The sequence below is a fragment of the Crocodylus porosus genome, unplaced genomic scaffold (genome assembly GCF_001723895.1).
Source record: "Crocodylus porosus isolate Cpor-Errol unplaced genomic scaffold, CroPor_comp1, whole genome shotgun sequence".
NCBI classification, from domain to species: domain Eukaryota; kingdom Metazoa; phylum Chordata; order Crocodylia; family Crocodylidae; genus Crocodylus; species Crocodylus porosus.
In genome coordinates this window covers 171,980,864-172,008,750 of record NW_017728886.1, presented here as the reverse complement: position 1 = coordinate 172,008,750, position 27,887 = coordinate 171,980,864, and the positions used below count along the sequence as shown (strand labels likewise).

Sequence of the window (27,887 nt, the reverse complement as noted above, 5' to 3'; positions counted from 1 at the left end):
ACCTTGGGGGCTCGGACAGTAAAGAAATTCTTCCTTATGTCCAGCTTGAAACGGTCTTGCAGGACATTCGACCTTGTCATCCCTTGGGGCTCTCTGGTGAACAAACGTTCCCCCAGATCTTGGTGGTCACCCCTGATAAACTTACAGGTGGCCACCAGATCACCCCTGAGCCTGCGCTTTTCCAAGCTAAGGAGCCCAATGGCTCTTAGTCGTTGTAAGATCTGTTTTCCTGCCCATGGGTGGGGCTCTTCTCTAGACTCTCTCAAGCTTCTCCATATCCTTTTTGAATTGTGGGGCCCAAAACTGGACGAAGTACTCCAGCTGTGGCCTCGCCAAGTACAAGGGGAGAATGATGTCCCAGGATTTGCTTGAGAAGCATCTATGGATGTAAGCCAGAGTTTTGCTCGCTTGACTAGCCACAGCATCACATTGCAGGCTCATGTTCATCTTGTGGTTTATGATGACCCCAAGTCTCTTTCCAGAGTTGGCCACTGTGGGACATAAGTGTTTGAGAAATGTTGCATGTATCTAAAATTTGAAGAGCCACCTAAAACCTATTGGAAGGTGGGTTTCCGTTCTTCCGTGGAAAATGTTAACACTTGGAAAAAAACCAACATGTTTGTTTGATTTTCAGTACTCATTACTCCAGCAGTTTTCAGCTAAAATCTAATTTTGGAGAGACTTAATGTTCTTTGTCAAAAATGTTTAGATTTTTCAAGGAAAGCAGATGCTTTCTACAAGAACTTTTGTTTAGTCAAAGTTCAATTTTTCAATTTATAAAATGATGAAGAACATTTTTAGCTAGCTTTAGTGTTCTGTATGCTTCAGAGTACAGCCCACTCTTCAGATAAAATAGTTGTATCCTAAAGAATTAGCTTCTTTTCCCCCAGAAATGTATATATATTCCATTATGTACATATCTTAAATTAGTAACAGTAGTGATTCATTTTCCCATGAAATAATAGCCATATTCATGACATTATAGTTGTTTACTTTGCCATTAAACCCAGAACAATGAGTAATGCAGACAAAAAGCATGCAATTATTTTTCAGCTACAAATCTTTGAAATGGTTCCTTAGCCGGTACAGAGGTGGCCAGCAACCCCCACTGTATGTATATTGACCATTTAATAAATTCTATATTAACCATTAGGAATGAAATAATCTGATTTATATTTGTCTAGATTCGCCCCCCCTCTCAAAAAATATAGATTCTATAGATTCTGTTGTTGATAAAGGCATATTTCCAGATTACTTATCAAAATGAGGTGAATGATTTACAAGACCTTACCTGACTTGAAGTTGGAACAGAACCCTGATGCTCATTCATCTTCAATGAACTAGAGGTTTCTGTTTCCTGCAGTTATTTCTAATGCAATAAATCGGAGAAAAACACTGATGTCAAATATATTTCTTACAAATAAGTCAATGAAACCTGTTACCCTTACTTATCTCCAAATTAAGAGGTGATTTTGTTAAGTTTTTTAATAGTAGGAACATAATTAGGTTATAGCAGACAAGGAGGAAAAGAACATTAAGTGAAGCATTTTCCTATTTAAAAGTATTAATGCACATAGCAAGAGGGAAAATGCATTTTGCAAGGGAGGACATTGTCCCTCTCCTCATCTGTCAAGTGATTTCTGCAAGTCAGTGTAGCCAAATGTCTGTGTTTAAGATGTGACAACATTCAGTCTTCTCATAACTTGCTTTGTTAACTCAGAACAGGTTTGAGGTGTTAGACTCACCAGACCAACTTCAAAACATTGTCAATGTGCTGCAAAGAAGCAGGTCTGTTCCAGAGGGGTGCTAACTTACTTTTAGTTCACAGAATATTGTTTTTATTTCAGCCAGCCCTTTCTGAAGAGCTTTAGTTATCTGTTTCAAACACATTTCAGCCTAGAACCCATATGAACAACACGGAAGGAGATTGTTTAGGATGATCTTTTCCTCACATGAGCATTTCCTCACATGAGACCTATTGATTTCCATAGATTACATGTTGGCCAAATTGTAGACTTGCCATGAGCCCAATACAAGGAAAAGTATGTATATTTGCTCCCTAAGGGCTAGATCAGGGGCACACATGCAAATTGAGGAATAACAATTAATTCCTTCACTCTAGGCAAAATAAAGTGTACCATCTCAAGTCCCTTCTGCAACATCGCTGTTGCCAATTAAGGTTATTGTGTGTGGGAGCAGAAGCACGAGTTGATTTCTGTGGTGGCTGATCTCTCCTCCATGCACAGATGGATAATGCAAGGGGAGTAAAGAACTCTTGTAGTTGTTACATTTCACTGTGTATGGCTCTGCAGTGTTACAGTGGCCTTGGCACATATTCACTTTGTGCCATTCCAAATACATTTGTAACACCCCAATGTATGAGCAGATTTATGTTCAAGCCATTCGTGATATCACAGGTTCAAGGGAAAAGTTGCGAAGTTGTGAACTTTCAGCCAAGATTTATCTTGCAAGAATACTATCTTTGCTGGGACCACTGAGCATGTGTTTGCTCTGTGGAGATATCACTGTCCTTCAGCATCTCAGAAAGCACTACTTCCTGTCCCCTGCCCATGCTCCAAAGCCTGTCTTTCCCTTGACCTGAACTCTACTACCCAGGAGGTAGCTGTTGATACCAAAATCCTGGGAGAGAGGCAGAAACCCCTCAAAGAAATCAGTGAGGTGTGGGTACTGCTCAGTGGGGAGAGGAAGGGAGTATAGCTTATTGGCAGGGAATGGTAGGGTAGAGAAGGCAGGTGAGATAGACAGATCAACTTTCCATTCACTGCTTTGGATGCAAGAATTAATGCATAATCATCCCAATGAACCATCAGCTGGCCTCTGGGCCCCTTCCACATTGCACATAGTGGCTAGGATTTTATTAAGGCACCCAGGAAAGAGTGGGATAGGGCTTTACCACCATCTGGCCCTCCATGAGCCCACCAGCCTCCCATTGCCTTTGTTTCTCCTTGAGTCCACTAAGCCTCAGTATTTCCCCTGAGCCCTCAGGCTTCCCATGCTTCAGTTTCTTCCTGGAGCCTGCCAGCTTCCTGAACCTCTGCTTCCTTCATGAACCAGAGGAGAGGGGTCTGGAGGCAGCACCAGCCAGATAGGAAATGGGTGCTTTTTGCGGTACTGTTCTCAGGAATCAATAGAGCTGGGGGAATTTCTACAGCAAGACATGGTGGAATATCTGCTCAGCATCCCCATGTTGGTGGTATGTGAGCAGTGCATGTTTGAACTTGGGAATGTGAACACGTGCCTACTCCTGTTACATCCCAACTTTGCTATGGCATAAAAATTCACAAATTTTGAATGGCACATCTTGAACATGTACCATGGCCCACTGATATTAACACTGCCTGTATGATCAAGATGGTGTATATAGAGGCTTTGCCTTTGTGAAAACACTTCAGTTGCTCCACTTACATTTTGTTTCTGCATAGTTTGTTATAGGAGGGCTGTTTGTATAGCTTGTCAATTAGGGGTGTACCGATAGAGATTTTTGCGGCCAATACCAATAGCTGACTTTTAAGGAGGCATATTGACTGATACCTTTCTGATTTCTGATACCAGGCTGGCAGCGTGGAGAGCTGCCTCCAGCTGGTAAGTCTGGTGTGGTTGGAGGGGGAAGGGAAGGGGCATGAGGAGGGCAGATCAAGGCCCCCAGGGGGAGGGAGGCATGGGGCAGATGTAGGGTAGGTGTGGGATGGAATGGTGGCTCATCTGGGGGGCACGGGGTGGAGGGGAGTAGCTTCCCCATGATCTGCCTCCCCATATCCCTTCCCTCTCCTTCCACCACACTAGACTTACCAGGTGGACGCAACTCTCCACACTCCAGGGCTGTGCTCCTCACTACCTGTGCTGCACTGTGGCTATGTGCATGCACAGGCCACTTATTGGCCAAATTATCGGCCTGACATGGCCAATTTGTGATATATTAAAATTGCTTTATATCGTTACCAATCTGATATCCAACCAATGTATCAGTGCACCTGTATTGTTAATGAATAGTCAGCTCCTCAAGAATGAAACATTTCAATAACCGAGAAATAAGATAAGATTTAGTATTTGAAATATTAATGGAGATTAAGTAAGTCCCAGGTCCATACTAGTCTTTTGTTTTTGTATGAGTGTGAATTTTGATATGTAGATATGTAGATGATAACTTTAAATTCTACCAGGACAAGAAGGGCAACTAGTAAGATTTATAGAGAAGTTATTAAATTTCCCCATTATTTGAGAGGCTTTTCATTTCCCCAAGGAAATGAAATCATTTGGGGATAAATTAAAGCTGAAGCTGAATGAGGGCCATTTTGAGCCAAATGTATTTTATGATTGACTTCCTATCATAAACTGGAGTGTAAGTTGTTGCAATGGGAATCTATACATACATTGTGTATATTGTTACAGAGACTTTTTCAAGATATGATTGCTAATGTTTAATCACTTTCTGGGAATGATATTTCAGACAGTCTACCATTTTCTTTTAATTATTGTGGAAGTAGAGATAAGTTGACAATACATAGAGAATTACCTGATTTCTCTGGCAGATTCAGGTAAGCGAGCTCTAAGTTTTAACTGCTGCAAAATGTGTTTCTTACTATTTCCACAAGTTTTGCCATTTTCTCCTTTATACCATGATTTGGAAAATTACAGCCCATGGGCTAGATCCAGTCCACAGCCATTTGCTCCGGTTTACAGAAATGGGGCTTAGGCAGCATTCGGTGATGTGGGTGGGTCGAGCAGCAGTCACTTTCCTCTTCTGCCACAGGTAAAAGCATGGACTGCCAGCACTCTCCTGGTGCCATTGCAAGGGAAAGCAACAGCAGCGACTGGATCCTAGTGCCTAGGAGGATGTTTACTGACCTGAACTGGGTCAGTCTGGCCCTTAGCCTTTAAAGATTGCTGACCACTGCTTTGTACTAAAAGGAAGACTATTAAATTTATACTAAATATCTGAAACATTAGTTTTTGATTAGTTACTAGGGAATCATATTTTGCCACTGCTTTTCGTATCCAGTAGCAACTTATTCCATGAACAGTACAAATCATAGAATATTAGAGTTGGAAGGGACCTCTGGAGGTCATCTAATCCAACCCCCTGCTCAAAGAAGGACTATCCCCAACTAGATCATCCCAGCCAAAGCTTTGTCTAGCTGTTTCTTGGAACTCTCCAAGGATGGAGAGTCCACGAGCTTTCCTTGTAACCTGTTCCAGTGTTTTACTACCCTCCTAGTGAGAGAGTTTTTCCTAATATCTAACCTAAACTTCCCTTACTGCAACTTGAGACCATTGCTTCTTGTTTTGTCATCTGTCACCACAGATGGAGAGTGATCTAGCTCCATCCTCTTTAGAACCACCTCTTTCAGGTAGTTGAAGGCTGCTATTAAATTCCCTCTCAGTCTTCTCATATCTAAACTAAATAAGCCCAGTTCCCTCAGCCTGTTCTCATAAGTCATACTGTCCCAGGCCCCTCAACATTTTTATTGGCCTCCGCTGGGCTCTCTCCAATTTGTCCACATCTTTTCTGCAGTGGGAGGGCAAAAACTAAACACAGTACTCCAGATGTGGCCTCACCAGTCCTCAGTAGAGGGGAATAATCACTTCCTTTTCACCTGCTGGCAACACACCTACCAATGCAGCCTAGTATGCTGTTAACCTTATTGGCAGCAAGGGCCCACTGTTAGCTTATATTCAGTTTATTGTCCACTGTAATCACCTGGTCTTTTCTGCAGAGCTGCTGCTCAGCCAGTCAGCTCCCAGCCTGTACTGAGGCATGGGATTGTTCCATCCTAAGTGCAGGATTTTGCACTTGTCTTTGTTGATCCTCATGAGATTTATTTTGGCCAAAGCCTCCAATTTGTCTAGGTCACTCTGAATCCTAGCCCTACTCTCCAACATAGGTACTACTTCCCGCAACTTGGAATCATCTGCAAACTTGCTGAGGGTGTAATCTATGCCATCTTCCAGGCCACTGATAAAGACATTGAACAAAACCAGCCCCCGAACCAACCCCTGGGGCACTCCACTTGATACCAGCTGCCAACTAGACATTGAGCCATTGATTACTACCCTCTGAGCCCAGTGCTCTAGCCAGTTTTCTGTCCACCTTACAGTCCGTTCATCCAGCCCATACTTCCTTAATTTGCCTGCAAGAATATTGTGGGAAACCATATCAAAGGCCTTGCTAAATCAAGGTACACCACATTCACTGGTGTCACTGCATCCACAGAGCATCTCATTATAGAAGGCATTCAGATTGGTCAGGCATAACTTGCCCTTGGTGAATCCATGCTGACTGTTCCTAATCATTTTCTTCTCTTCCAAGTGCTTATAAATAGATTCCTTGAGGATCTGCTCCATGTTTTTTCCAGGGACTGAGTTAAGGCTGACTAGTCTGTAGTTCCCTGGATCCTCCTTTTTCCCTTTCTTAAATATGGACAATATGTTTGCTCTTCTCCAGTCATCCAAGATACCTCTCTTGATAGCCATGAGTTTTCAAAGATGATGGCCAGTGGCTCTGCAATCACATCAGCCAACTCCCTCAATACCTTTGGGTGCATCCCATCTGGTACCATGGACTTGTATATGTCCAGATTTTCTAAATAGTTCCTAGCCTGTTCTTTTGCCACTGTTAGCTGCTCACCTGTGCTGTGCTGCCCAGTGCAGTAAAGTGCTTGTGAAGACCTAGGTAAAAAAGACATTGAACACTTCAGGCTTTTCTGCATTCTCTGTCCCAAGGTTGTCTCCGTCTCCCCCATTCGGTAACGGACCCACACTTTCCCTGATCCTCCTCTTGCTATCAGAATACTTGTAGAAACCCTTGATATCCTTCACATCCCTTGCTAGCTGCAACCCCAGTTGTCCTGACGTCAGCCCTGCATGCCCAAGCAATGCTCTTATACTCCTCCATAGTTATTTGTCCAAGCTTCCACTTCTTATAAGCTTCCATTTTGTGATTTAGTTCACTGAAGATTTCCCTGCTAGGCCAAGCTTTTCTTCTGCCTTACTTGCTAGTCTTTCTGTGCATTCGGATGGTTTGTTCTTGCACTCTCAGTAAGGTATCTTTAAAGTACAGCTAGCTGTCCTGGACTCCTCTCCCCCTCAGACTGGATTCCCAGGGGATCCTGCCCATGAGTTCCCTTAGTGAGTCAAAGTCTGCTTTTCTGAAGTCTAGAGTTCTTACTTTTCTGCTCTCCATCCTTCCTTTCCTCAGCATCCTGAACTCAGTCATCTCGTGGTCACTGCTGCCCACATTGCCATCCTCTACTACATTCTCCACCAATTCATCCCTGTTTATGAGCATCAGGTCAAGAAGAGCATGCCCCCTAATTGGCCGCTCCAACACTTGCACCAGGAAGTTATCCCCAATGCTGTCCAAAAAACTTTCTGGATTGCCTGTGCCTTGCCTGTGTATTGCCCTTCTAGCAGATGTCAGGGTGATTGAAGCCCCACAGGAGAACCAGGGCTTGTGATCGAGAAACTTCAGATAGCTGTTTGTGGAAAGCCTCATCAACCACTTCCTCCTGGTCTGGTGATCTATAGCAGACCCCACCATAACACCCCTTTGACCCTAACCCACAGACTTTCAACAGACCTATCTCCAGTTTCTTACTGGAGCTCTGAGCAGTCATACAGCTTTTACATAAAAGTGCAACTCCTTCTCCTTATCCCTTCCTGAACAGTTTATACCTATCCATGGCAGTGCTCTAGGTCATGCAAGCTATCCCACCAAGTCTCTGTTGTTCCAATCACATCACAGTTCCATGATTGTGCAAGGACTTCCAGTTCTTCCTGCTTATTTCCCAGGCTCCAGCTCCTGATTTCTCAGCAAGTATGAGAACTCCTCCCCTGTTCACCCTCCTGCTTGCTTTTCTTCCAGTTCTCCCACTTACCTCAAGACTTTGGGTCTCCATCCCCTGGCAAATGTAAGTTAAAGCCCTCCTCACCAGGAATCGTTCTTCTTGAACAACATCCCATAGTTGAAGAAGCCAAAGCCCTGCTGGTAACACTTCCTGTGCAGCCAGGTATTAATATTCAGGATACACTCGTTCCTGCCTGGGCCCTTTCCCTAGACTGGAAGAATCGAAGAGAATATGACCTGTGCCCCAGACCCCTTCACCCTTGTACCCAGAGTCCTGTAGTCACTTTTGATCCACTCAAGGTCTCCCCTGGCAGTATGCAACAATTAGAACTACTCACCTAGTAAAATGCTACCTAATGCAGGTAAAAGTATCAGAAAGTAAAGCCTAAATTGGCATTTCTGCTCACACTGATAGCATATTACTCCATGAGTAACAGAACCATTTGTTTTGATGCAGCTATTCATTGTGTAGAGCACTATTTATTGTTAGCATGTCAGAACTGATCCTTTAAGTAAGAAAACAAAGAGATATGTTATCGAGCTAAACCAAACCAATGACAAACACAACAGATGAAACCATCTTCTACTCATATTCCCATTTATTTGTACTTCTCCACCCCCACCCCCAAATCCTGAATCTTAGCTTGAGTAAATTTATAGTCAGACGCAGTTTGCATAAGAAACACTTTCTTCTCACCCACTGTGACCTTGGGAATACCCACTAAAAGATTGTGCCCCAATTCTTTATGTATTTCTAATTTGAGCTAAATTTTCAATTAAGGAAAAGAGTTGTTATTTAACATTTAATGCTGTTTAATCTACTATGAATGCAGTTTTGAAAATGTGTTCTGAAATGGCTTATATGTTACATAGTTATAAGATTAATAGAATAACGACTCTAGAGATGAAGTTACCCATGTTAGTCTGATGTCAAGTAGAAGGCAGGGTAGATTTGCACCTTATCATGAGTGTGTGTGTGTGTGTGTGTGTGTGTGTGTGTGCGCGCGCGCGCGAGTGTGTAGCACAAGCCTTTGTAAGCTGAAGCTCATTTAATCAGATAGAGACCTCAGTATATATTGTGCTAAATATGTTCTATGTTGAGATAATGTAAAGTAAGTTAAGAGTATAATATGATGCAAACAGTTCAGATACTTCTGTATAGGGGGTCAATGCTGCATTCATTTAAGCAGCTTTACAGCAGTATAAAGCCCATACTAGTTTTTCTTGTTTAATACATACATATATGTGACATAACACATTAAAGAAAGACTTTGTATGTAAATATATAATATATTTAGGGAAATATTTTAATGTAATCTAACATCACTATTGCAAGTATTTTTCTTTTTATTACATTTCCTGACTGTATTTGCAGGAATTTAATACTTTTCTCTTGGTTTTTCTATATTAATGGTGGCATGGTATGCACTGCGGTGAGAATAAGCAGGCTGACACTCTTGGCCAGACTTTCAAACATGAGGAGGGAATTGTCAGAGTGATACATGTCTTTGCATACTCAGCTAACTATTTATATACAAAACTGGTTAGTTGTAAATACAATTACTGTAAATACAGTTAATGTCTGTTGACAGAAACATTGGTCTGGGTTGTAGTGAAGCTTGTAAATACAGTTGCAGTAATGGTAACAATAGCAAAGCCTTCATGTTCAGTAGCAGTTATTTTAAATCAGTAACTGGAGAAAAGCAAACAAGTTCCTTGTATACTGGTCTGTTGGTCACATCTTAGTATAATTTTAAAATAATTATGAATACAACACTTTATAGCGTAAAATTACAGAATTATATGGCTCTCTTTTATTGATTGGTCATAACGCTCTTGTTAAGGTAGCTTTGAATAACATACATAAATATTGTAAGTAAAGTATACATTTAGGGGAGGGTGTAGGTAGAAGTAGTTTACCTAGTGGAATTGCAGGGAATACTTTTTACCTTTAAATAAGAAATAAAAATAAGTAATAAACAACATGATGGTACAAATGTGAAAAGAAACATTGGCAATGAATGTTCCTTGCTTATGAGAGGAAAGAGATTTTGATAGGATTTGACCAATTTTTTAAATATATATTTAAAAATATCACAATCTATCATAATATAAGGCTTTGTCAGTAAGATAATGAATATGAGCCTGTTGCAAAAGAAGTCATAGTTCTCGTCACGTTGTGAAGTGCCATTGACTTCAACACAGTGATTCACACTGATGACAGGCAGATGAATAGGGTGTTTGTGAAGGATTTGAAAAAAATCACAACTCAAAAAAACTTTGGGAAGTGAAGATGTTTAAACTGTCATAGCTTAATTGTATATGTTAGCAAATCTCTAATATTTTAATAAAACAATATTTTGTCAATACAAATCTAATTCTAAGAATAAATTACCATACTCTTTGTCACAGATTCACCCCAAAACTGAGGTACCTTTGGCATCCATCATGTCACAGGCATTGGTGTTCTCCCAAATTATATTTAATCCTATGATGTTTAGTCTCTATTTGTAGGTAGTGTGAAGCTTGATTCAGTTTTGTCATTTTCATACCCTTGGCTGTGTTTATACATTGCCCTATAGCAACATAGGGACCTGCTACTTGCCTCTTGGGTGTATGCGGGTCTACACATGATCGCCAGCTACATCGCCGTAGTGGTGCACTCCCCAATTATAGTGCACCACTACAGCAATGTAGCAGTGAAATCTAATCATGCTCTGTGTGTGTGGTGCAGTAACTACCCGTACCGCACCATGCTTTAGTTCTTCCAAAAGGAAGTACAAAAACATGGCACCATAGCAGCATCGCCATATGGCAGTGTGTAGACACACCCTATATGCAGTATTTGATATAAATGTACTTTTGTGATTTTATGATGCAACTTGAAAATAAACAAGTAACATTTAGCATACACCCAAGAGGGGAAATCAACTCCTCTATAGGAAAGGCATCTGAGAGGAATGGCTCTCCAGCCAGAGGAATGCCAGGTACCTCATGGTGACTGGAAATTTCTAAAGGATTCTGGCAACTCATGAACAATTAGAATAATGTTGGGGGGGGGGGGGGCAGAGGAGTGGGGAGCTGGCTTTGGAGGCTTTTTCACGTCTAGCTATGGTAGGATAATGGTCTTTTGGATCCCAAGTTTTGGAGGTTCAATGGCCCCAGGAACCAGGGATGGAAAAAATCATCAAGAAGGCTGAATTCTAGAGATAGTGGCAGGACTCTCAGGATGGCTAGGGTGTAGCCAGACAAGAGGGTAAGACACTTTTCTTGTCTTTTTATTTTTGTCCTCAAACTTATGGTCAGTTTTGCTTGTATAATTCTTTCACCCCATATGATAAATCCTTTCGCTGTTTTGTCTCCTTACTGATTGCCTCTGGAGAGAGTGATTTCTGAGTGAATGATATGCTGAGCTAGCCCTTTGGGTGACCTAAAATTTGATTAACAAACCAACAGTGGGGCCACCCAGGGCTGGCAGAGATTTCCTTGCTGCCACTGTGGGGTCTGGTATAAGGGCAGTGGAGATGAGGATTTCTGGGGTAATTAATTTTCCCAGGGCAACCTCAGTCTGCTCCTTCAGACAAGCACTGGGCCAGCAGAGAAAAACTTGAGGGTCTGGGGGCCATCCTTCAATGGATTTGTGAGACTTATTAGAAACAGTTATCTTAGTATTGTCTATAGGGAATCACTCCAAAGCTTCAGACTGTAGTCACCATTTGATCATATGGTATTTTTCCCTATGCCACACTGTTAAAGGAAAAAATTGTATTTTTATCATTTATGAATACTATTAATGGACTTCATTTATTTTATTCCATATTTATTGAGCAACTTTCACCCATCCATACATTTATAGCAGGACAGAAAAAAGAAAACACGTTATTGTTTAAATACACTTATTTGAATCTAAGGTATCACTGCTGTGTGGGTGTTCTTCTTTTTCTAACATGGATTCTTCAAGTATTGGAGATAATGAGAGAGAATTTATTTTGAAATATTCATCAAGTATTTTTTTGAAGATGCCAGTAAAAGTTTTATGTGCTTTGAATACATTTTTAAAACTACTATACAATATTTATAAAAATGTTTATAAAAATACTATAAAATATTACCAATTAAGATATGAAATTAAGGCTGTCCACTTGTAAAAAATGGAATTAGGTTTGTGCATATATTGTATGTGTTTCAGTTCAATAAAACACTATTTCATTCTTCCAGAGACCTCTTATTAAGAGCTGTCTGCATTTTTGTTTCAATTCCATCCTTCCTGTTCCATACTGAACCTGCAGGTCAGGTCTGAACAACCTGTACAGGAATGATTTTTCCAAATCAAATTCAAAATAAGAGCATTCAAGTTTCTGTTCTTACAAACAGTTCAAACAACAATAGAAACAAAACAAACTTTTTTTGTGCAAAAGATATGAAAACAGTTATTTCAAAGCAGGGATTTTGTCAGTTTATGTTGGGACACCTAGCTATTAGGTAGGTATTAAAGCAGTGGTTCTCAACCTTCCTAAATTCTAGGCACTCCTTGATAAGATTTGAGGCAGCACTCAGAGAATTCCAACTTAGTTTTCACTTGTCTTTTGGCCACAGAAAAATAATAGAGGAATTCTTCTGTTGCAGAGCACTCAGAAAAATCATAACAGGTCAGAATGTTTTTGACACTGTGGATTCTTCTTGGAATTCAATGGGTTTACCTTGTGAATCGTATTTGTACATCTAACAGTGCTGTGTTTCACCTCACATCACCCTTGAAAGGATCTCAAGGCACCCCAGAGTGCTGTTACACCCTGATTGAGAATCAGTGTATTAGAAAAAACTTTAAGAAATAACCAAGCTTGTATATTTGCACAAGGAAAATTCTCTATTTTCTTGATATAATAGGCAGTTACATTCAGAGACATCCCCAGGTTAAATATGTGTTCACTTTAGTTTACATCAGCTACACAAGAAGGGGAAGGGACAAGCCCTTTTCAAAGTTTTTAAGTAAGCTGATATAAGTTTTACTGCACCTTTTCTTAACAGTAAAATCATGTGTAGTTTCTGGACTAGGAAAAATATTTCTCTTAGCAGGGATAACACAGCCATATGAAAGAGAACATGTAGTTGCATAAGGCAGCAAAGCATAAGCGGAGATAGTTAAATATCTTGGGTTTAACTTTAGTGGTTGAATATGACCAAGGCATTGAAGGTGAGTCTTTATTGTGGATAAGACTGTAAAAAAAGTACTTTTTCTCATTAACTTGGAACTCATTTTTTCAAGTGAAACTGACATCATTTGTGCTGTAGAATTTTTTTCATCATACCCATGGCAATTAGGCATGCAAGACAAATTGCACCATTCCACAACATAGCTTTTTCCAGCAAAAACTATATTGTAAGTGTATTGTATTGACAAAAAAGGTCTTTATATTGGTGACAGCATGTGTATGTTATACAGGTGAAAGAATTCCACAAAGATCTTATTGCTAGCTTAAGCTAAGTCTGCAATAGCAGGGTTTGCCAGCATTTCTCAGCTAGCATAACTATCAGAAGCAGACTGACTAAATTCGCTGATGACACCAAACTATGGGGAAGTGTGGTCACACTAGAGGACAGGCTGGTGACTCAGGCCGACCTGGACAGACTTGCAAGGTAGCTGGATCAAAACCTGAAGGCATTCAACACTGAAAAATGCAAGGTGCTCCACCTCTCGGGGGCGGGGGTGGAAATCCACATCATACTTATAGGCTTGGCAGTGCTACACTCACTAGCACCATGAATGAAAGGGACTTGGGGGTCATGATTGACCCCAAGATCAACGTGAGCCACCAATGCTACAGCTGGCAAAGCAAACAAAAACCTGGCTTGCATCTATCGATGCATCTCAAGCAAGACCCAGAAAGTCATCCTCCCACTGTGAGGCCATAGCTGGAGTACTGCATCCAGTTCTTGGCTCCACAATTTATGAAGGATGTAGAGAAGCTTGAGAGAGTCCAGAGGAGAGCCACGCACATGATCAGAGGACAAGAGAACAAGTTTTATGAAGAGAGTCATGGGACTCTGCAGCCTGGAGAAGCAAAGGCTCAGGGAGGACTTGGTGGAAGCCTACAAGTATATAAGGCGTGTACATCAGGAAGTGGGAGAACATCTGCTCACCAGGGCACCCCAAGGGAAGACATGGTCTAACAATCACAAACTTCAGGAAGAACATTTTAGGCTGGACATAAGAAAAAACTTCTTTACTGTCTGAGCCCCCGGAGTCTGAAATAGACTCCCCCCTGGAAGTGGTACAAGCACCTATTTTGGGCACCTTTAAGACCCACTTGGATACTTATCTTGCTAGGATCATTTGACCCCAACAGACTTCCTGCCCCTTGGGCTCTGGACTGGACCCAATCATCTTGTGAGGTCCCTTCCAGCCCTAATGTCTATGAAATCTATACCAGCAAAACCTTTTAAGTCTAGACAAGCACAGAGAGAGACGGGCAAAATTTGCCTTCTGTGACTGCAGTAAGCAATGTACTAGTCTACCTCTGAGCAGAAGGAGAAATGGCATATTTTTTCAGGCAATGACCTGGGAACTCAGGGAACCTGCCTAGGAATCTTGCCAAAAACAAAATTGTGTGTTCAGATTAATAGATTGCAGACAACTGCTAGTGGCATTTCTTAGGAAGAAGCAGCACCAAATTGGCGGTACCTGTCTTTTTACATTTGACATTTCTATTGCAGTGCAGAATACCTAAATAATACTTGAAGATGCAAGTGTTTTAAGGATTTTTACGGTTGCCTAAAATATACTTTCCAGTATATTGATCAAATGAGAACCTTGGCTGATTCAAAGGTGGATAGTTATGCAGTGATGGTATGGATGACTAAAAGTCAGACTTTACCAACAGTTAATACACTGAATTTAACCCAGATTCAAATAGGTTAATGAAATTTCTGTGGAAGCAGTTTTGGACTTACTCTAGTATTTCAGCTACTTCAATATTTCCATATACTTATGACATAGCAACAATGCCTGAGCAGTTATGGCCTGGTAATTGATGGCTCTTGAAGAAGACCATTCTTAGTAGTTCAAAGAGTTCCAAAAATTCCAAGTATTTTAGATTAAATGCTGATAGTTTGGTATTCCCCAGATGTACCACTCTTTGCACATTCATGCCGTGAAACAGAATATGTGGATAAAGAGTGAGTGCCGCCAGTCATAAAAAGTTGTCTCAGGAGTATGTCAAGGAAAATGTTCCAAAAAAACACCCAAAAGTAGCTACCAAGAAGAGAAAGATGAAGTATCTCCATAATTTCCCTTTGTGCTCTAACTTTCCTCAGCACATAAGTAGACGATCTCAATGCTTCTGACATAGCATACACAGTTCGAGAATACTGTAGGACATTTGGTTATGGAAATATGTTTGTGGCATTAAATAGTTATCAATAATTCATTGTTAAATTATTGCAATAAGTAAGTACAAATTATTCACCCTGTAGGAAATTAATAACCATATATTTTGTGAAATAGACTGATAAATCATACAGTGGTTTCAACAAGAAAATTTATCTTGTTTTCAGTTGAAGAAAGATTTTTTTTATTTATATTAAATGTAAAAACCATAAGTTTTAAAATTAATGATGCTAATATTTTCATTCGTTTTTATTTTCCAAAAGGTTCCCCTTTTAAAATAGTGAAGTACATTTTCAGTATTGACAATGCATATTTAGAATGTATCACTTCTGCCACTAAAATTATGCTGACTTGGATTCTTACATATATTAAAATAAATATTTCTCTTCTGACTGGGATTTTTTTCATAGCCCTGGACTCTCTGTAATATTTTAATGTTTCTTTGCTTGTTTTCGTGTGTGATAGCTAGGGATCTACTTAAATCGTGTTTTGCATTTTTCAGGTAAAGCAGGAAATCCTTTGGTTTCTCTGAAGAGCATAAAAATGCCTGTCCTGCCTGAAATTAGCACAAAATTGCCTCAGGGGAGGTGGTGGGGATGGGGAACGGCACTTACTGGAAGCAAGCAGTAGGAAGCAGGGTGTAAAGGAAATCACGGGAAACTTTCCCCTGCAGCACAGGGGCTCCAGGGAAAGTACAGGGTCTCCCAGCCAGGCAGCATGGGAGACCAGCAGGGTTTAAAGAAACAGTGCATGCAGCCCAGTAAGGCTGGCTACAGTGCTTAAGATCAGGATAAGTGGGAAGGCAGTCCACAAACCAGAACCTATCTCTGCCATAGATCATGTGAAGTGTGTGGAGTGGCAGGAGCTGACAGGGGTTGTGGGGGGCGAGGTCAGAATCAGGAGCTTGACACTTGTTCTATACCACTTGCCAGTCCCACAGTCCTGCCCCCATCAGCTCCCACTACAGCAGGATTTTTTTTTTTTCTTTTTCAGCAGCTGTTATTGGGCACTGAACATGCCCTTGGCTACAGAGGGGGGAAGAAAACCCGGCAAGTGCCATGAGGGGGAACAAAAACAAAATGGTCACCACTGGTGTGAAAAAATGCCTGTAATCAGCAGCCTCCAGCGCGATGGTCACCTGAAAATAATTGGCGGCTGGTGCAACTTAAGTAGATGCCCAGTGATAGCTTGAAGGGTTGATAGGGTTAGTTTCTCTAGTTTACTGGGGGGAGGTTGCTTGGTTTTTGTTTTTTCCCTCCTCTTAGTTCTTTCTTGGTTTCTTTTCAGCAGCCTTCCCATGGGTGACTGGTGCCACCTTAGCCAGGGGGAGCAGGCCTCCCCCCCCAGACCAGCAGAGGTCCCTCTGTGGCCAGTCTCAACAATGGGGGGGTGTTCCCACTCCCCAGCCAGTGCTCGCAATGGGGGCACCAGTGCTCCTGCCTTCCCCCCGTGTTTCACCTAAGCGGTGACCATGGCTTGTCAGGGGATGCACTGGTGCTCTCAGGAGGTACACATGCATCCCTGTGCACACCCTTCGCATCACCACTGAGCTCTCCTAGTGGCTAGTGTCAAATGAAGTGCACAATATTCTAAGCCTGTAAAATACATTATCCTGTATACTCCATCCTGCACTTTCTCTCACTGTTCCTTTCTCCCTTTCCCTCCCATGCTTGTGCTCATGTATGCCTACATGAACCCACCATGCCATTGGTTTTGAATGCTCTTCAGTAAAGGAACCATTTGAGAATGGCAACTTGAACATGTGTGTTTAATATAATTCCCTTCAGGCACCTCCACACTAGAGCTTAGTCCAGTATATTTCAAAGTAAAACTGGCCACACACTCAGTCTGAAGTCAAGGCCATGACAGGAAATAAAATCAGCCAAAGACTAGCACAAGTACTGGAAAATAAAATAAGGGAGTATAAAATGTAAGTTGTTCACTCAACTGTAAGAGGCCAGGTGAAAATAATAAATTCACACTGTGAGATCAAAGCAAGTCCCTGACATTTCCTCTTGAGAGGTGGGAAAGGATTTGAACATTTTGATTAATGGTTTATCCTGATCTAACTGATGGTAACTATCACTGGACGCATCTACATGTGCCTCTTTTAAACAGGCATAAAATTGCCATTTTTAAGGAACGTGGCATGTGTCTACATGTGCATGCCCTTAATGCATCTTAAAAGTATCTCAAAATCTTAAAATTGGAGATTTAAGGCTATGCGAGCCTAAATTTGATACCTGCACAAAGCAGATATTAAATTTAGGTGCACATAGCTAAGTCACAATAGTGTACGTATAGATGCACTAAAGCACATTAACGCAGCGTGTATCAAGGAACACACACCACACTAATGCACATGCATGCATCTGCATGTGGGCTCATGCAATTTAGCTATTCACACCTAAATATAATATGACTTAATGTGCATTAGTGAATCCATGTGTAGACGTGTGTCTAAATCTCCTTAATGTGCCTTAAGCAAAGGCGCATTAAATTTAGGCATGCATAAATACATGTCTAGACACACCAATTGAGGTATAAGTAGTAATAACTAGTACTAACAGTCAAGGATTGAATTAAATTTGATTATAGGCAGAACCTGGATTTTTAAAAGAGGGTGTGTAGCTTGGGAACATCAACCAGCACTATAGAGGTGGCTTCATGCTAGTCCTCGCTTCTCCTCCTGCAGCGCTGGGCAAGAGGCACTATTTTGTTCCCTAAATCATATAAGAATCCCCCCAACTCTACTCTTTCTCCCTTCTGCTCTGCGCTCAGTGTTATCTGTCCTCCCCTCTCTTTTCTCCCACTTCCTATATCTCTGATGTCAGGAAGGGGAGACATGTCTATTGTTGCCACTGTCCTGGCCAGTCCTGCTCTAGTATAGCAAGGGCTATGTGGACCAGCTGTGGTGGTGTAAGGGTTCCCTCTCCCTGTGCCTGCTCCTGGGCTAGTGTAGAACTCCTGGGGGGACTGGGCAGGGACCGGGAACCCACCCACTGCTACCTCTGCTTCTTCCCCAGCTGAGACTACCTCCCTGCACAGTCCAACTGGAACGAGGCAGGAGCAGTTCTGAAACTCCCCTGTCCCCAAGTCAAAGGAGCAGGGAATGAGATGGGAGGGTAAGTGCCATTGAATATGGAGGTGGAGGGAGGAGGTGCCAAGAACAGGGGATTTATATCCACTTCACAGACTTACAAAGCATGGTGCAAAGGGGATGTGACCACACTACTGCGCTCCCTCTGGATCTGCCCCTGAATTGGATCACTGCAAGGGGTTGCAGCTGGAGACAGGCCCAAACCTAATCCACAGACCCAAAGACCCTGAAATCTGTTTACAAATTTCTCTTATTGAGTTAAAAAAAGATGGAGAGAGGCATACCCCAAAAATTGAAGTTTGCTTTAATTGAATGGTGATTTCCCTGCCACCACCACCCAAGAGCTGGGAATCTAGCTGTAAGAATCACATGATGAAAAATCTCCTCATTACTTTCCTTAAAAGTCTTCCTTTGAATGTATAGTAATATTGGGCTGTATTCATGACTATAGTATTGATTTTACATTTTCTTATTTTTCTTATATTGCTTTACATGTATTAATATATTGCTAAATGTGTAGCCGTCACCTATTCTTGAATTTATGATTGCAGGTGCAGGTCAATAGTGTGAGGATGTTTATATTTAGACAGCCATAAGCATTGTTTTAGGAAAAATGACAGTCCTTACGTAGTGCCATATGTTACCAAAGAGACCCAGACAGTCAATGAGGAAGTAAGGATCCATATTTGAGGATTTTACACTGTCTCATTGTATTGTGTGTCTGCACTCTTATTGTGGAGTAATTTTTACTTCATAATAACTTAATTTGTACTAAGCATGTGTACAAGCACATGATCAGCTCTCTGACCTTCACAGTCGGCAACAGGGGCTATTACAGTTTCTAGTAAACAGATGGTATGAAAACTGATTTGCATTAAGCAAAGAGATGAGGGAGTTGCTAAGGGCGTGGATACACACATAGCATAGCTATGTAACTTACACTGGTATATAGTCCTCCATTACTAAAAAGTAACTTTATTCTGGAATAGAGTAAATTATGCCAGTATAAAGCTGGATGCCAGGTGTCCGTATTTGCTACAGAGTAAAATTGATTTACTCTCTAATAATTTTGTGCATCTTTCACATTAATGCCTAAGGACTGTTAGCAGAAGTGCCCCACCCCCTACGTTCTTAATTATCAAGATGAATTTAAAGCAACAATAATATTTCTTTTCAAAAGAAATTATATTCATGTGGTCTTATCCCGCTTTTTTCCTCACTTTGTTTTTCAACTAGCAAACATGGCATGTGTCTTATGGTTGCCTGAATTGATACTTAGCAAAATGAATGCATTGCAATTAATTTTTACCCACTCCTAAATATTTTGGAAGCACTGTTCAGGGTTTGTTTAAGGGTTTTTAAAACAAGGGAGATTAGAATTTGTTTTATTCTTTTGAATAGGAATTACTGTTTTTAATATATTTATAAACTAGACTGTTAAACACACACTTTACATTGTGCCTTCTCTTGAATGAAATGTTGTATACTTGCCAATAGTGTCTTCATTATTTATGATTCTTTTCAGAACTGGAAGCAGAGGAATGGTGCAAACACCTTTGCATTGAGTGTCTAGGAACAAGGCTTAATGATATAAGTCTTGGGGAACCTGATTTGCTTGCTGCTGGAGTGCAGAGGGAACAAAATGGTAGGTTATCTGATTTGCTAATACAAAGTATTTGATGGTTATCTGATTTGCTAATACAAAGTATTTCACCCCAATACTCTTTCCTGCCATGGCAGGGGGTCGGACTAGATGAGCTACTCAGGTCCCTTCCGACCCTAGAAACTATGAAACTTCTTAGAAGGTAAACTGCATTCAATATTCTTTTTATATCTCCCAGATATCTCCTACTAATCATTAGAGCATGGCTTTATTTTAGAAATATAACTATGCGTATATGATTAATAAGGAGAAGTTGACCACATTACAAGAAGTGAGAAAATTTGGATTAATTATTTTAATGAGCCTGTGACAAAGAAGGCATATATGTATATTCTATAATCAGTGTATCTACAAATGACATGGAAAATTACAATTGTGACTTCTAGCTCAAGAAGCAGCCTCTGCATAATGAGAGATAGCAGCAGGTATTGCAGTACTTCTCTTGAAGAAACTAATGAACATTTAAACAAGTCAGCTATGTGCACCAAGAACCATTTTTAATTATACATGCATACAGTGCCTAGCACAATGACTCAAGAGCCTCTAAGCATTACCAAATGCAGATAAGAAATATAACTGCAGGGGGTAGGCAGCTATGACAAATGTCTTAGACTTGTCATTCTTCCTAGGTAGGCAGATATGACCAAAAGTTTTGACTCGACAAACTGGGAGCATCCAGATGAGCACACGTGTCTCTTGCAGCATCTCAGAGCCCTCTAAGATGCTGCAGGAGGCACATGCAAGAACAAAAAAAGGTCTCTGCACTGTAGATTTGCAATGAGGGGGCAAAATTAGATCCCAGGGATCCAAAATACCTGGGGGGGGAGTGGGAAATGGAGCAGGGAACAGTTTAGGACTGCCCTGAAGCAACTGGATGCTTGGGTCCTCCACAGAGATGCTGAGGTAGCCAGTCAGAGCGTCTCCATGGTTGGCCCTTACCCCGGTGCTGAAGCACGCTGCCTGCCTGTGCAGGGCAGGCAACATGCCAGCCACAGGGAACTGGACCCAGGCTATGTGCTGGTAAGGGGGTGGGGTGAGTCTGGAGGAGTGGGGAAGGGCCCATGAGGGGACATTCACCGGCACCATCCCACGCCTGCTCCCTCAGCCCCCCGGATTGCTACCCTGCTCAACCACATCCCCTACCCTCTCCCCCAGTCTGCTGATCACTTTCCTGCCCAGCCCAACCCCAGAATCTGGTCAATAAAAAAAACAACAACAACAACCCCACACTCACTGGCAGTAGCAACTGTCATCAGGGTCACTGGGGTCTGATGGCAGAGACCCCTTACGTAGCACAGGGCAGAGGGGACTGGCTTCGGCTGTCAGCGCCAGGGGTGCCTTGTATCTAAAATTTTTGAGAACCACTACCCTGGAGCTTTGGACTCTAAGCAGAAAATATTGCACTGAACTGTCATTTTGTTCCCATGAGTGGCTCCTAAACATGTTGGTTCAGTTCCACTGTCTAAACTGGATATGATGCCCTAATTTGAGGGTGGTAGTTAATGAGGTTTTTTTCTAACTACTAAAAATTGGCACATGTGAATATAATTAGCTTCATTTTCCTCTAGTAAACAATTGGAATGAAACAAATACAAGTAGCTGAGAATCCCAGGGTTTTTGCATGAATTAACATGACCAAGAATGCAAGGGGATATGATTAGTGCCACCCCTTAAAGCAGAAGAGGGTAGGTAAAATCAGTATTTCCAGAACATTCTGTGCTGAATCATTAGTTATAATACCTCAGACGATGCAACTGTTGATACCTAGCCCCAGCATTGTACAATTCTGTATTTTAATTAGCATTTTGAAAACACTAACTATCCTACTTAGCTATAAAAAGTGAAAAATGTTTCTTTTTTTAAAGATCAACTTGGGTATAGAAAGAAGTACAGATGCTGTTGTACGGATCAGACTAGCATTTTACTTAAAGAAACTATCACTGTAAAAACCTGCAGTTCTACTCAGCTGTTCTCAAGAATTTTAAGCTTTCTTTTTCAGCTAAAATCAGAGCTCTGGACTTCAGTTTATCTTAGTTTCTGCACACTTGGCAGCTTCATTACCAACACGACAGTTTTACAGAAGAAATTAATATTTTGGGGGGAAATAGTTTGGTGACCTGTGATAGAAATGTCAATTTTTAGATTTATTTTTCTGCAATTGGTGGTCTAAAATGAATGTGTTATTCCAGTTTTCAAGATTCTAGCTCAGAAGGGCACTCACTCTTATGAAGATGTAGCTCAAAGGGCACTTGTAATCCCATAAAAAGACTAAAGAGATTTTGGTGACCTGAAATTGAAATGTCAGAGTTTTTAAATTTGCAATTTACAACCTATAAAAAGTGAGTATATGACAGATTTCAAGGTTCTTGCTCATCATGAAAGTGGCAATTAATTGTGTCAATGTCACAATGTATTAGACAGCAACTAGTTTTGCTGTTTTATAACACCTCTTTTTACAGTATTTTAAAGCACCTTCCAAGGATTAATTCATCCTCATAGCATTCCTCTGAATTAAGTAAATATTAATATGTAAATAGAGGTGAGGACCCATGCTGCGTCTAACAGCAGAGCCAAGAATTGAAGCTGAAAGTCCTAATACTCTCTTCCTGCTTTTCATCAGAATATACTATTTCTTGCATTTTACTGGGGTCATTTTCTGAATTTTTAGATATTGATGAATAAAAGGTAACATACCTGTTTCCTTTAACTAACAGTACAGTTCAGGTTCTGTCAGTTTTGAATTTAAGTCTTAGGATCTATTCTATGTATTAGGCATCTAAGTGTGATCTTATTCCACCCTACTCAAGTCATGACAAATGTTAATGTACCATCCTATCATAAGACTAATGCACAAGAAGCAGTGAGCTACAGGAGAAGTCATGTACTTTTGTGTTAAATGTTTCTAGGGACTTGAAAAAGGTTGAATAGAATGACACTTAGGCATCTAGCAAGCTTGTGAACTGAAGGGAGGGCATTTTTTTTGGCTGAAAATATTGCACCATGGTGACATGATATAGCATCATAATCTTAACAATTTTACATCATGTGAAAGCATTAATGCCAGAAGTAAACATTCTCTGCTACAATTGGTAAATGGATCCATGTTTTTAAACATACGTTGAAATACTTATACATCGTCAGACACTGAGTTATAGATTTTTGCAAATAGCTAGTTGCTACTGTTCAGAGAAGCACTGATATTATGATTGGTTCGCATTCTTTCATGTTAGTATTCTTAGTATGCTACATCCTCTATCGCCCCACATTTTTACTTGCTATGGAGTATGTGAATAATCTGCAGTGAGGTAATTTTAATGGCTATTCATTCAGTGAATTAATTAATTTGAGTGACATTGGTGCAGGAGTACTTGCCATAGGAGTACTTGCCATATGAGCAAAAAAAGAGTCTAAGGTGAAGAAGGTATATCACATCCAAGGCAGGGAGGGGAGAGAAAGCATTGTATACAGTAGAATACAAATTGTTCTGTTCCTGCTTACTGTCATTTTAGCCCCTGGATATTAGACACCCTGAAAAGTAAGAGGGTTTATCTTTCAAGTTGGCTGCACTTCTTAACACAACTAAGCCCAAGGTGTTTTAACCCCTTGTCATTTGGACTTGCTGGCTGCATCTACGCGAAACACTAGCTGGGCAGTAGCCTAATAACACTGCTCAGTAGTGTGTCCGGCAAAACCCATGCTAATACACTATCGCATAGTCATATTAAGCTACTGTGTAGTTAGTGTCTGTAAAAAACTTGTGCACCAGCACTACTATACATACTTAATGTACAGTAACTATGATGCATTAATAAATGTGTAGATGCACCCACTGAGTGTAACTTAAATTTTTATGGTAGGCATTCAGAGAAGTTAGGGGGATTTGCAGAAGTTATGGGGAGGTTAGGGTTAAAAATGGCCACCCAGTCCAAGTCGGGATGGCGGGGGCTATTGGGAGTTTGGGGGTGAGGGTCACCAACTCTGAGAGGGAGATATTGGGGGGGTCAGAGGGGCAAGAGGGGTCCGCAGAGGGGGTCAGGGGTGCAAATGGTGTCTGTGTGGGGAAATGGGGGAATCAGGAGCGGAGGGGAGGTTGAGGGGATCGGCAGGGAAGTGGGGTTTGTGAAGGAGATAGGGGAGGTCGGGGGGTAGTCATGTCTGTATGGGGGATCAGGGGACTGGGGGAGCAAGCACAGTTTGTTGGTGGGCTTGGGGATAGGAGTGGCAAGTCGGGGGAATCAGGTGGGGGTGGAGGGCTGGTGATGTCCATGATGGTTTGGCAGGATCAGAAAGGCTAGCAGAGTCTGCAGGGGGACTTGGGATAATGGGAGGAATCCCCCCCCGAAGGCAAGGGGCTCTTTTTAGCCCCATGACCCTCCCACCCCAGATGAACAAGCCCCATGGCAAACCAGCCCCCCTGATCCAACCCACCTTCAGGTATGCAAGTGGGTGAACTAAGTTAGGTTGGATGGCTATTTTAATCTGACCTAACCTCTACCTAACCTCCCTGAATATCTGTAAATACCCTTGGTGGTTCCAGGATTCAAAATATGGTTAGCCAGTAATATATATGCAATATGAACATATTAGACAGCTTTCCTCTTTTGAAAACTACACTTCCCCACCACACTCGGTTCTCATGAAGTGAGCACCAAGTTTCAGAAGGAAGGGTGCTTCATGCTTTGTGATGAAGAAACATTTTGCAGTACGCTCTTTCTTTGGCAGACTGGGAGAATGTTTATGGATATAAGTGACTTTTATTAAGATCTATTATCAAAATTTTAATGTCACTTGATTGATGTTGAAGTTTGCACTGGAAGACTTATTTGAAATAAACTGGCTGTTTCATGGCTTTGAGTTTTTGATGGCTGGTTAACAAGACATGAAATCATTTTATGTTTTTTTCTCTAGATGTACAATCCTTTGTTACACTCACAACACTACATTTATTACAGTGAGGTAAGAGCTAAGCAAGCCTAAAGATGTATGCACTGGCTTCAATGGGAACCTCTTGCTGAAGAAGTTCTGATTGTCAGGGAATATAATTTTAAGCTATTGCTGTACAATGTACACCTTTAACAGTTTGAACATGCCTCATTGTAACCTATCTTCATTAGTATTTATAAAAATATTGTACATGTTAATGCCTCAAGTCCAGAACTGAAACTGGCTTTTAGATGTTTCCTTTTTGTATCCCAGTCTTGGAAACTAATGTCATTAGTTTAGAAAAAAAAGGTGAAGGAACGTGAGGATAGAGACGAACCTCCCTTATTCCCTGTATTCTTATTTACTTTTTTTTTTTTTCAAAAAGCCCATGGCAGCCTGATCCCTGCAATCACATTATCTACAGTGACCCCTTTTCTACTTAAAACTTACCAATCTTTTTGAGATTATAAACCCTTTGGAGGTGGGTGGGGAGTGTGTTTGACATGTTTATACAACACCTATTACAGAGGACTGGATGATATCTATAGAGCTATAGCTACAGGAAAAGAAGTTCTTGAATGATATTTGGTTTTGGTATTATTGGTATCCACACATTTTCACACTTCTGAGTTTGATGAGCTGCTGACACAGGAAATATAAGGAGCCTAATGTAGGGCCTGAAATCATGTCTGTGCCTTAATATATTGTGATGCAGTTTGAGGACCCTGTTACATGGAAATTTTGGGCCGCTCTTGGTGCTCTTAACACCTGTTTATGTACACATTATTATGTAAACTGGTTTTTAAGCACCCGTTAGGTGGCTTAAAGTTATGTCACTCTAGGGCAGGATTTTTTCTGATCCTTGTTACTCAGCTAGTTTTACACTGAGGTGTAGCCACTCCAAGCTACACATTAGTATAAAAACCACACCTTCTCCCCACCTTCCCCACTGGCCCAGATTGAGGGTGCTCCTCACCCTCTTCCACTGACCCACTCTCCCAAACACCCCAGATCCCTGCTCTTTGACCCCATGCCCCATCCCCCAACTGAACTTGGGGCTGCCTGTGCTATCTGTTCCAGGGAAGCAGGCAAGAAAGAATTAAACTGCCTGTCTGACTGCTGCCACCACTACTGCTCTCTGGACAGCAGCCTAACCATGGTGGCTGCAGGGACTGAGTAAGCAAGTTAACCATTTCCTGCTTGCTCACCTGGGATAGACAACATGGGCAACCACAAGCAAGCTGGAGTGGGTAGGAACCCCAAGGAGCAAGGGGGGCAGCCCCTAAAGTGGGGGGACTGGGAAAGCCCCAGGGGGCAAACCCAGAATGGGACAGAGGGTGGGATTTTTTATCTTTCAGTCCTCCAGACCCCTGCTGGCCTGAATGTGTGACTGCTCCCATCTCAAGCTAGCACTAACACCATCAATATTTCAGCAGCTCACAGTATAATGTGTAACAAGGCCCTGAATTTGTTGATCCAAACTTGATGGCAGAAAAAGTGTCACTATTTTACTTTGTTTAACTGGGCTATTCTGTGTGCTGTTAATTTGAAGTATGCTTCCTGTGCAGTAAGGCCTACATATGCTTCCTTTTGGGTGTACATTTGCTCCTGCCCTGCTCTGCCCCCCATGCAGGAGCCAGGGGGAGCTCCAGGCTCTCTCTCTCTTCCCCACCACTCCCACTAGCCCAGGGACTGGCAAGGGGCATGTAGTGGTACCAACAGGCATGGGACCAGGAGACACCTCTTCCAGCTGCAGCGGGAGCTATCTCCTAGCCCTATGCACATTAGGAGGGGACCTGATGTCCACAGAGTCAGGAGAGAGCTGCCCCTACAGCAGGCAGAGCTTTCCTAGCCCCATGCACATCCAGACATATAGCTGCTGGGCAGGAGGTTTTCTAGGAACTGTTCAGGATGTGGGACAGCTGCAGGCAAGTCTTCTGCTGAGCAGGGGGTCATAGGGCTTGCCAGCACCTGCCCTGCCATTCTGCATGGGGCTGGCTGCTCTAGGGGACAAGGGAAGGCTGGTTTTCCAGCCCCCACTCACTGCCCAGAGCAGCCAGCTCCATGTGGGGAGCAGGGACAGGGGGCAGAGAGCTCCCTAGTCCTGGCACTGATCAGCTCCCAGCTTCTGCAGGGAGCTCCCTGTCCCCTGTGGCCCTCTGCTGGCTAGGTTGGCTGGGAGTAAATTTGCTCACAGCCAGCATCTACACATGTTTGATTGCTCAGTATCTACTGCACAGTTAGTTTGCTACCTGTATTTGTAAGTAGTAGCTAACTGTGCAGTAGACTGATTTACTGAACAGTAAATGTGAACACATGTAGATAGTGACACTTTACTGCTCAGTAGACTAATCTACTACACAGTAAAGTATCTTGTATAGACACAGCCATTGACTGGCTTTCTCTGCTTATAGTTTGATCCTTCAGACCAGTTAAATCAAACTGTTTCACTGCTTTAGATTGTTGTTATTATTAGATTATGTAATATATCCATTACAAATAAGTGGTAATTGCTTGAATGACTCACTTTAGATGCAACCAGTGCAAAATCTGTTTTCAATGAATATTGCTCAGGTTTGTGGTATCTTCCACAAGTTAAAAGTAGTCTCTTGTTTGGTATAATCTCCATTAACAACTGAAAAGGTCTGTGATTCATCCTTAGCTTTATCCTGAGAGTAAAAATGGCATGCCACTATAATAGAATGTTTCCTTTTTCTTAGGAGATGTATATGAATCTTCTTTCAAAAAATATACACAAAGAGAAAGTAAATATTTCTTTGGTATATTTCTAGTGGTAAAATAAATGTACATTTAGGTTTGTCAAGAAAAAGACAGCTTCATTTTTTTAAAGGAAAATGGTAACCTAGAATGGACATTTCTTTAAAAGGATCCTTCTATGAGCCTTTGTTATTCCTGATATCTTGGATTATCTGTTACTATGTAAGTACTA

General features: G+C 41.5%; 1 protein-coding gene across 1 annotated transcript in view; it reads left to right on the top strand.

Moving 5' to 3' along the window:
• The window catches only part of DOK6 (docking protein 6), a 473,746-nt gene that overhangs the window by 261,106 nt on the left and 184,753 nt on the right, over nucleotides 1-27,887 (top strand). Inside the window, exon 4 of the mRNA XM_019545244.1 lies at nucleotides 19,877-19,996. Coding sequence (XP_019400789.1) covers nucleotides 19,877-19,996 — 120 coding nt within the window. The remainder of the gene's footprint in view (nucleotides 1-19,876; nucleotides 19,997-27,887) is intronic.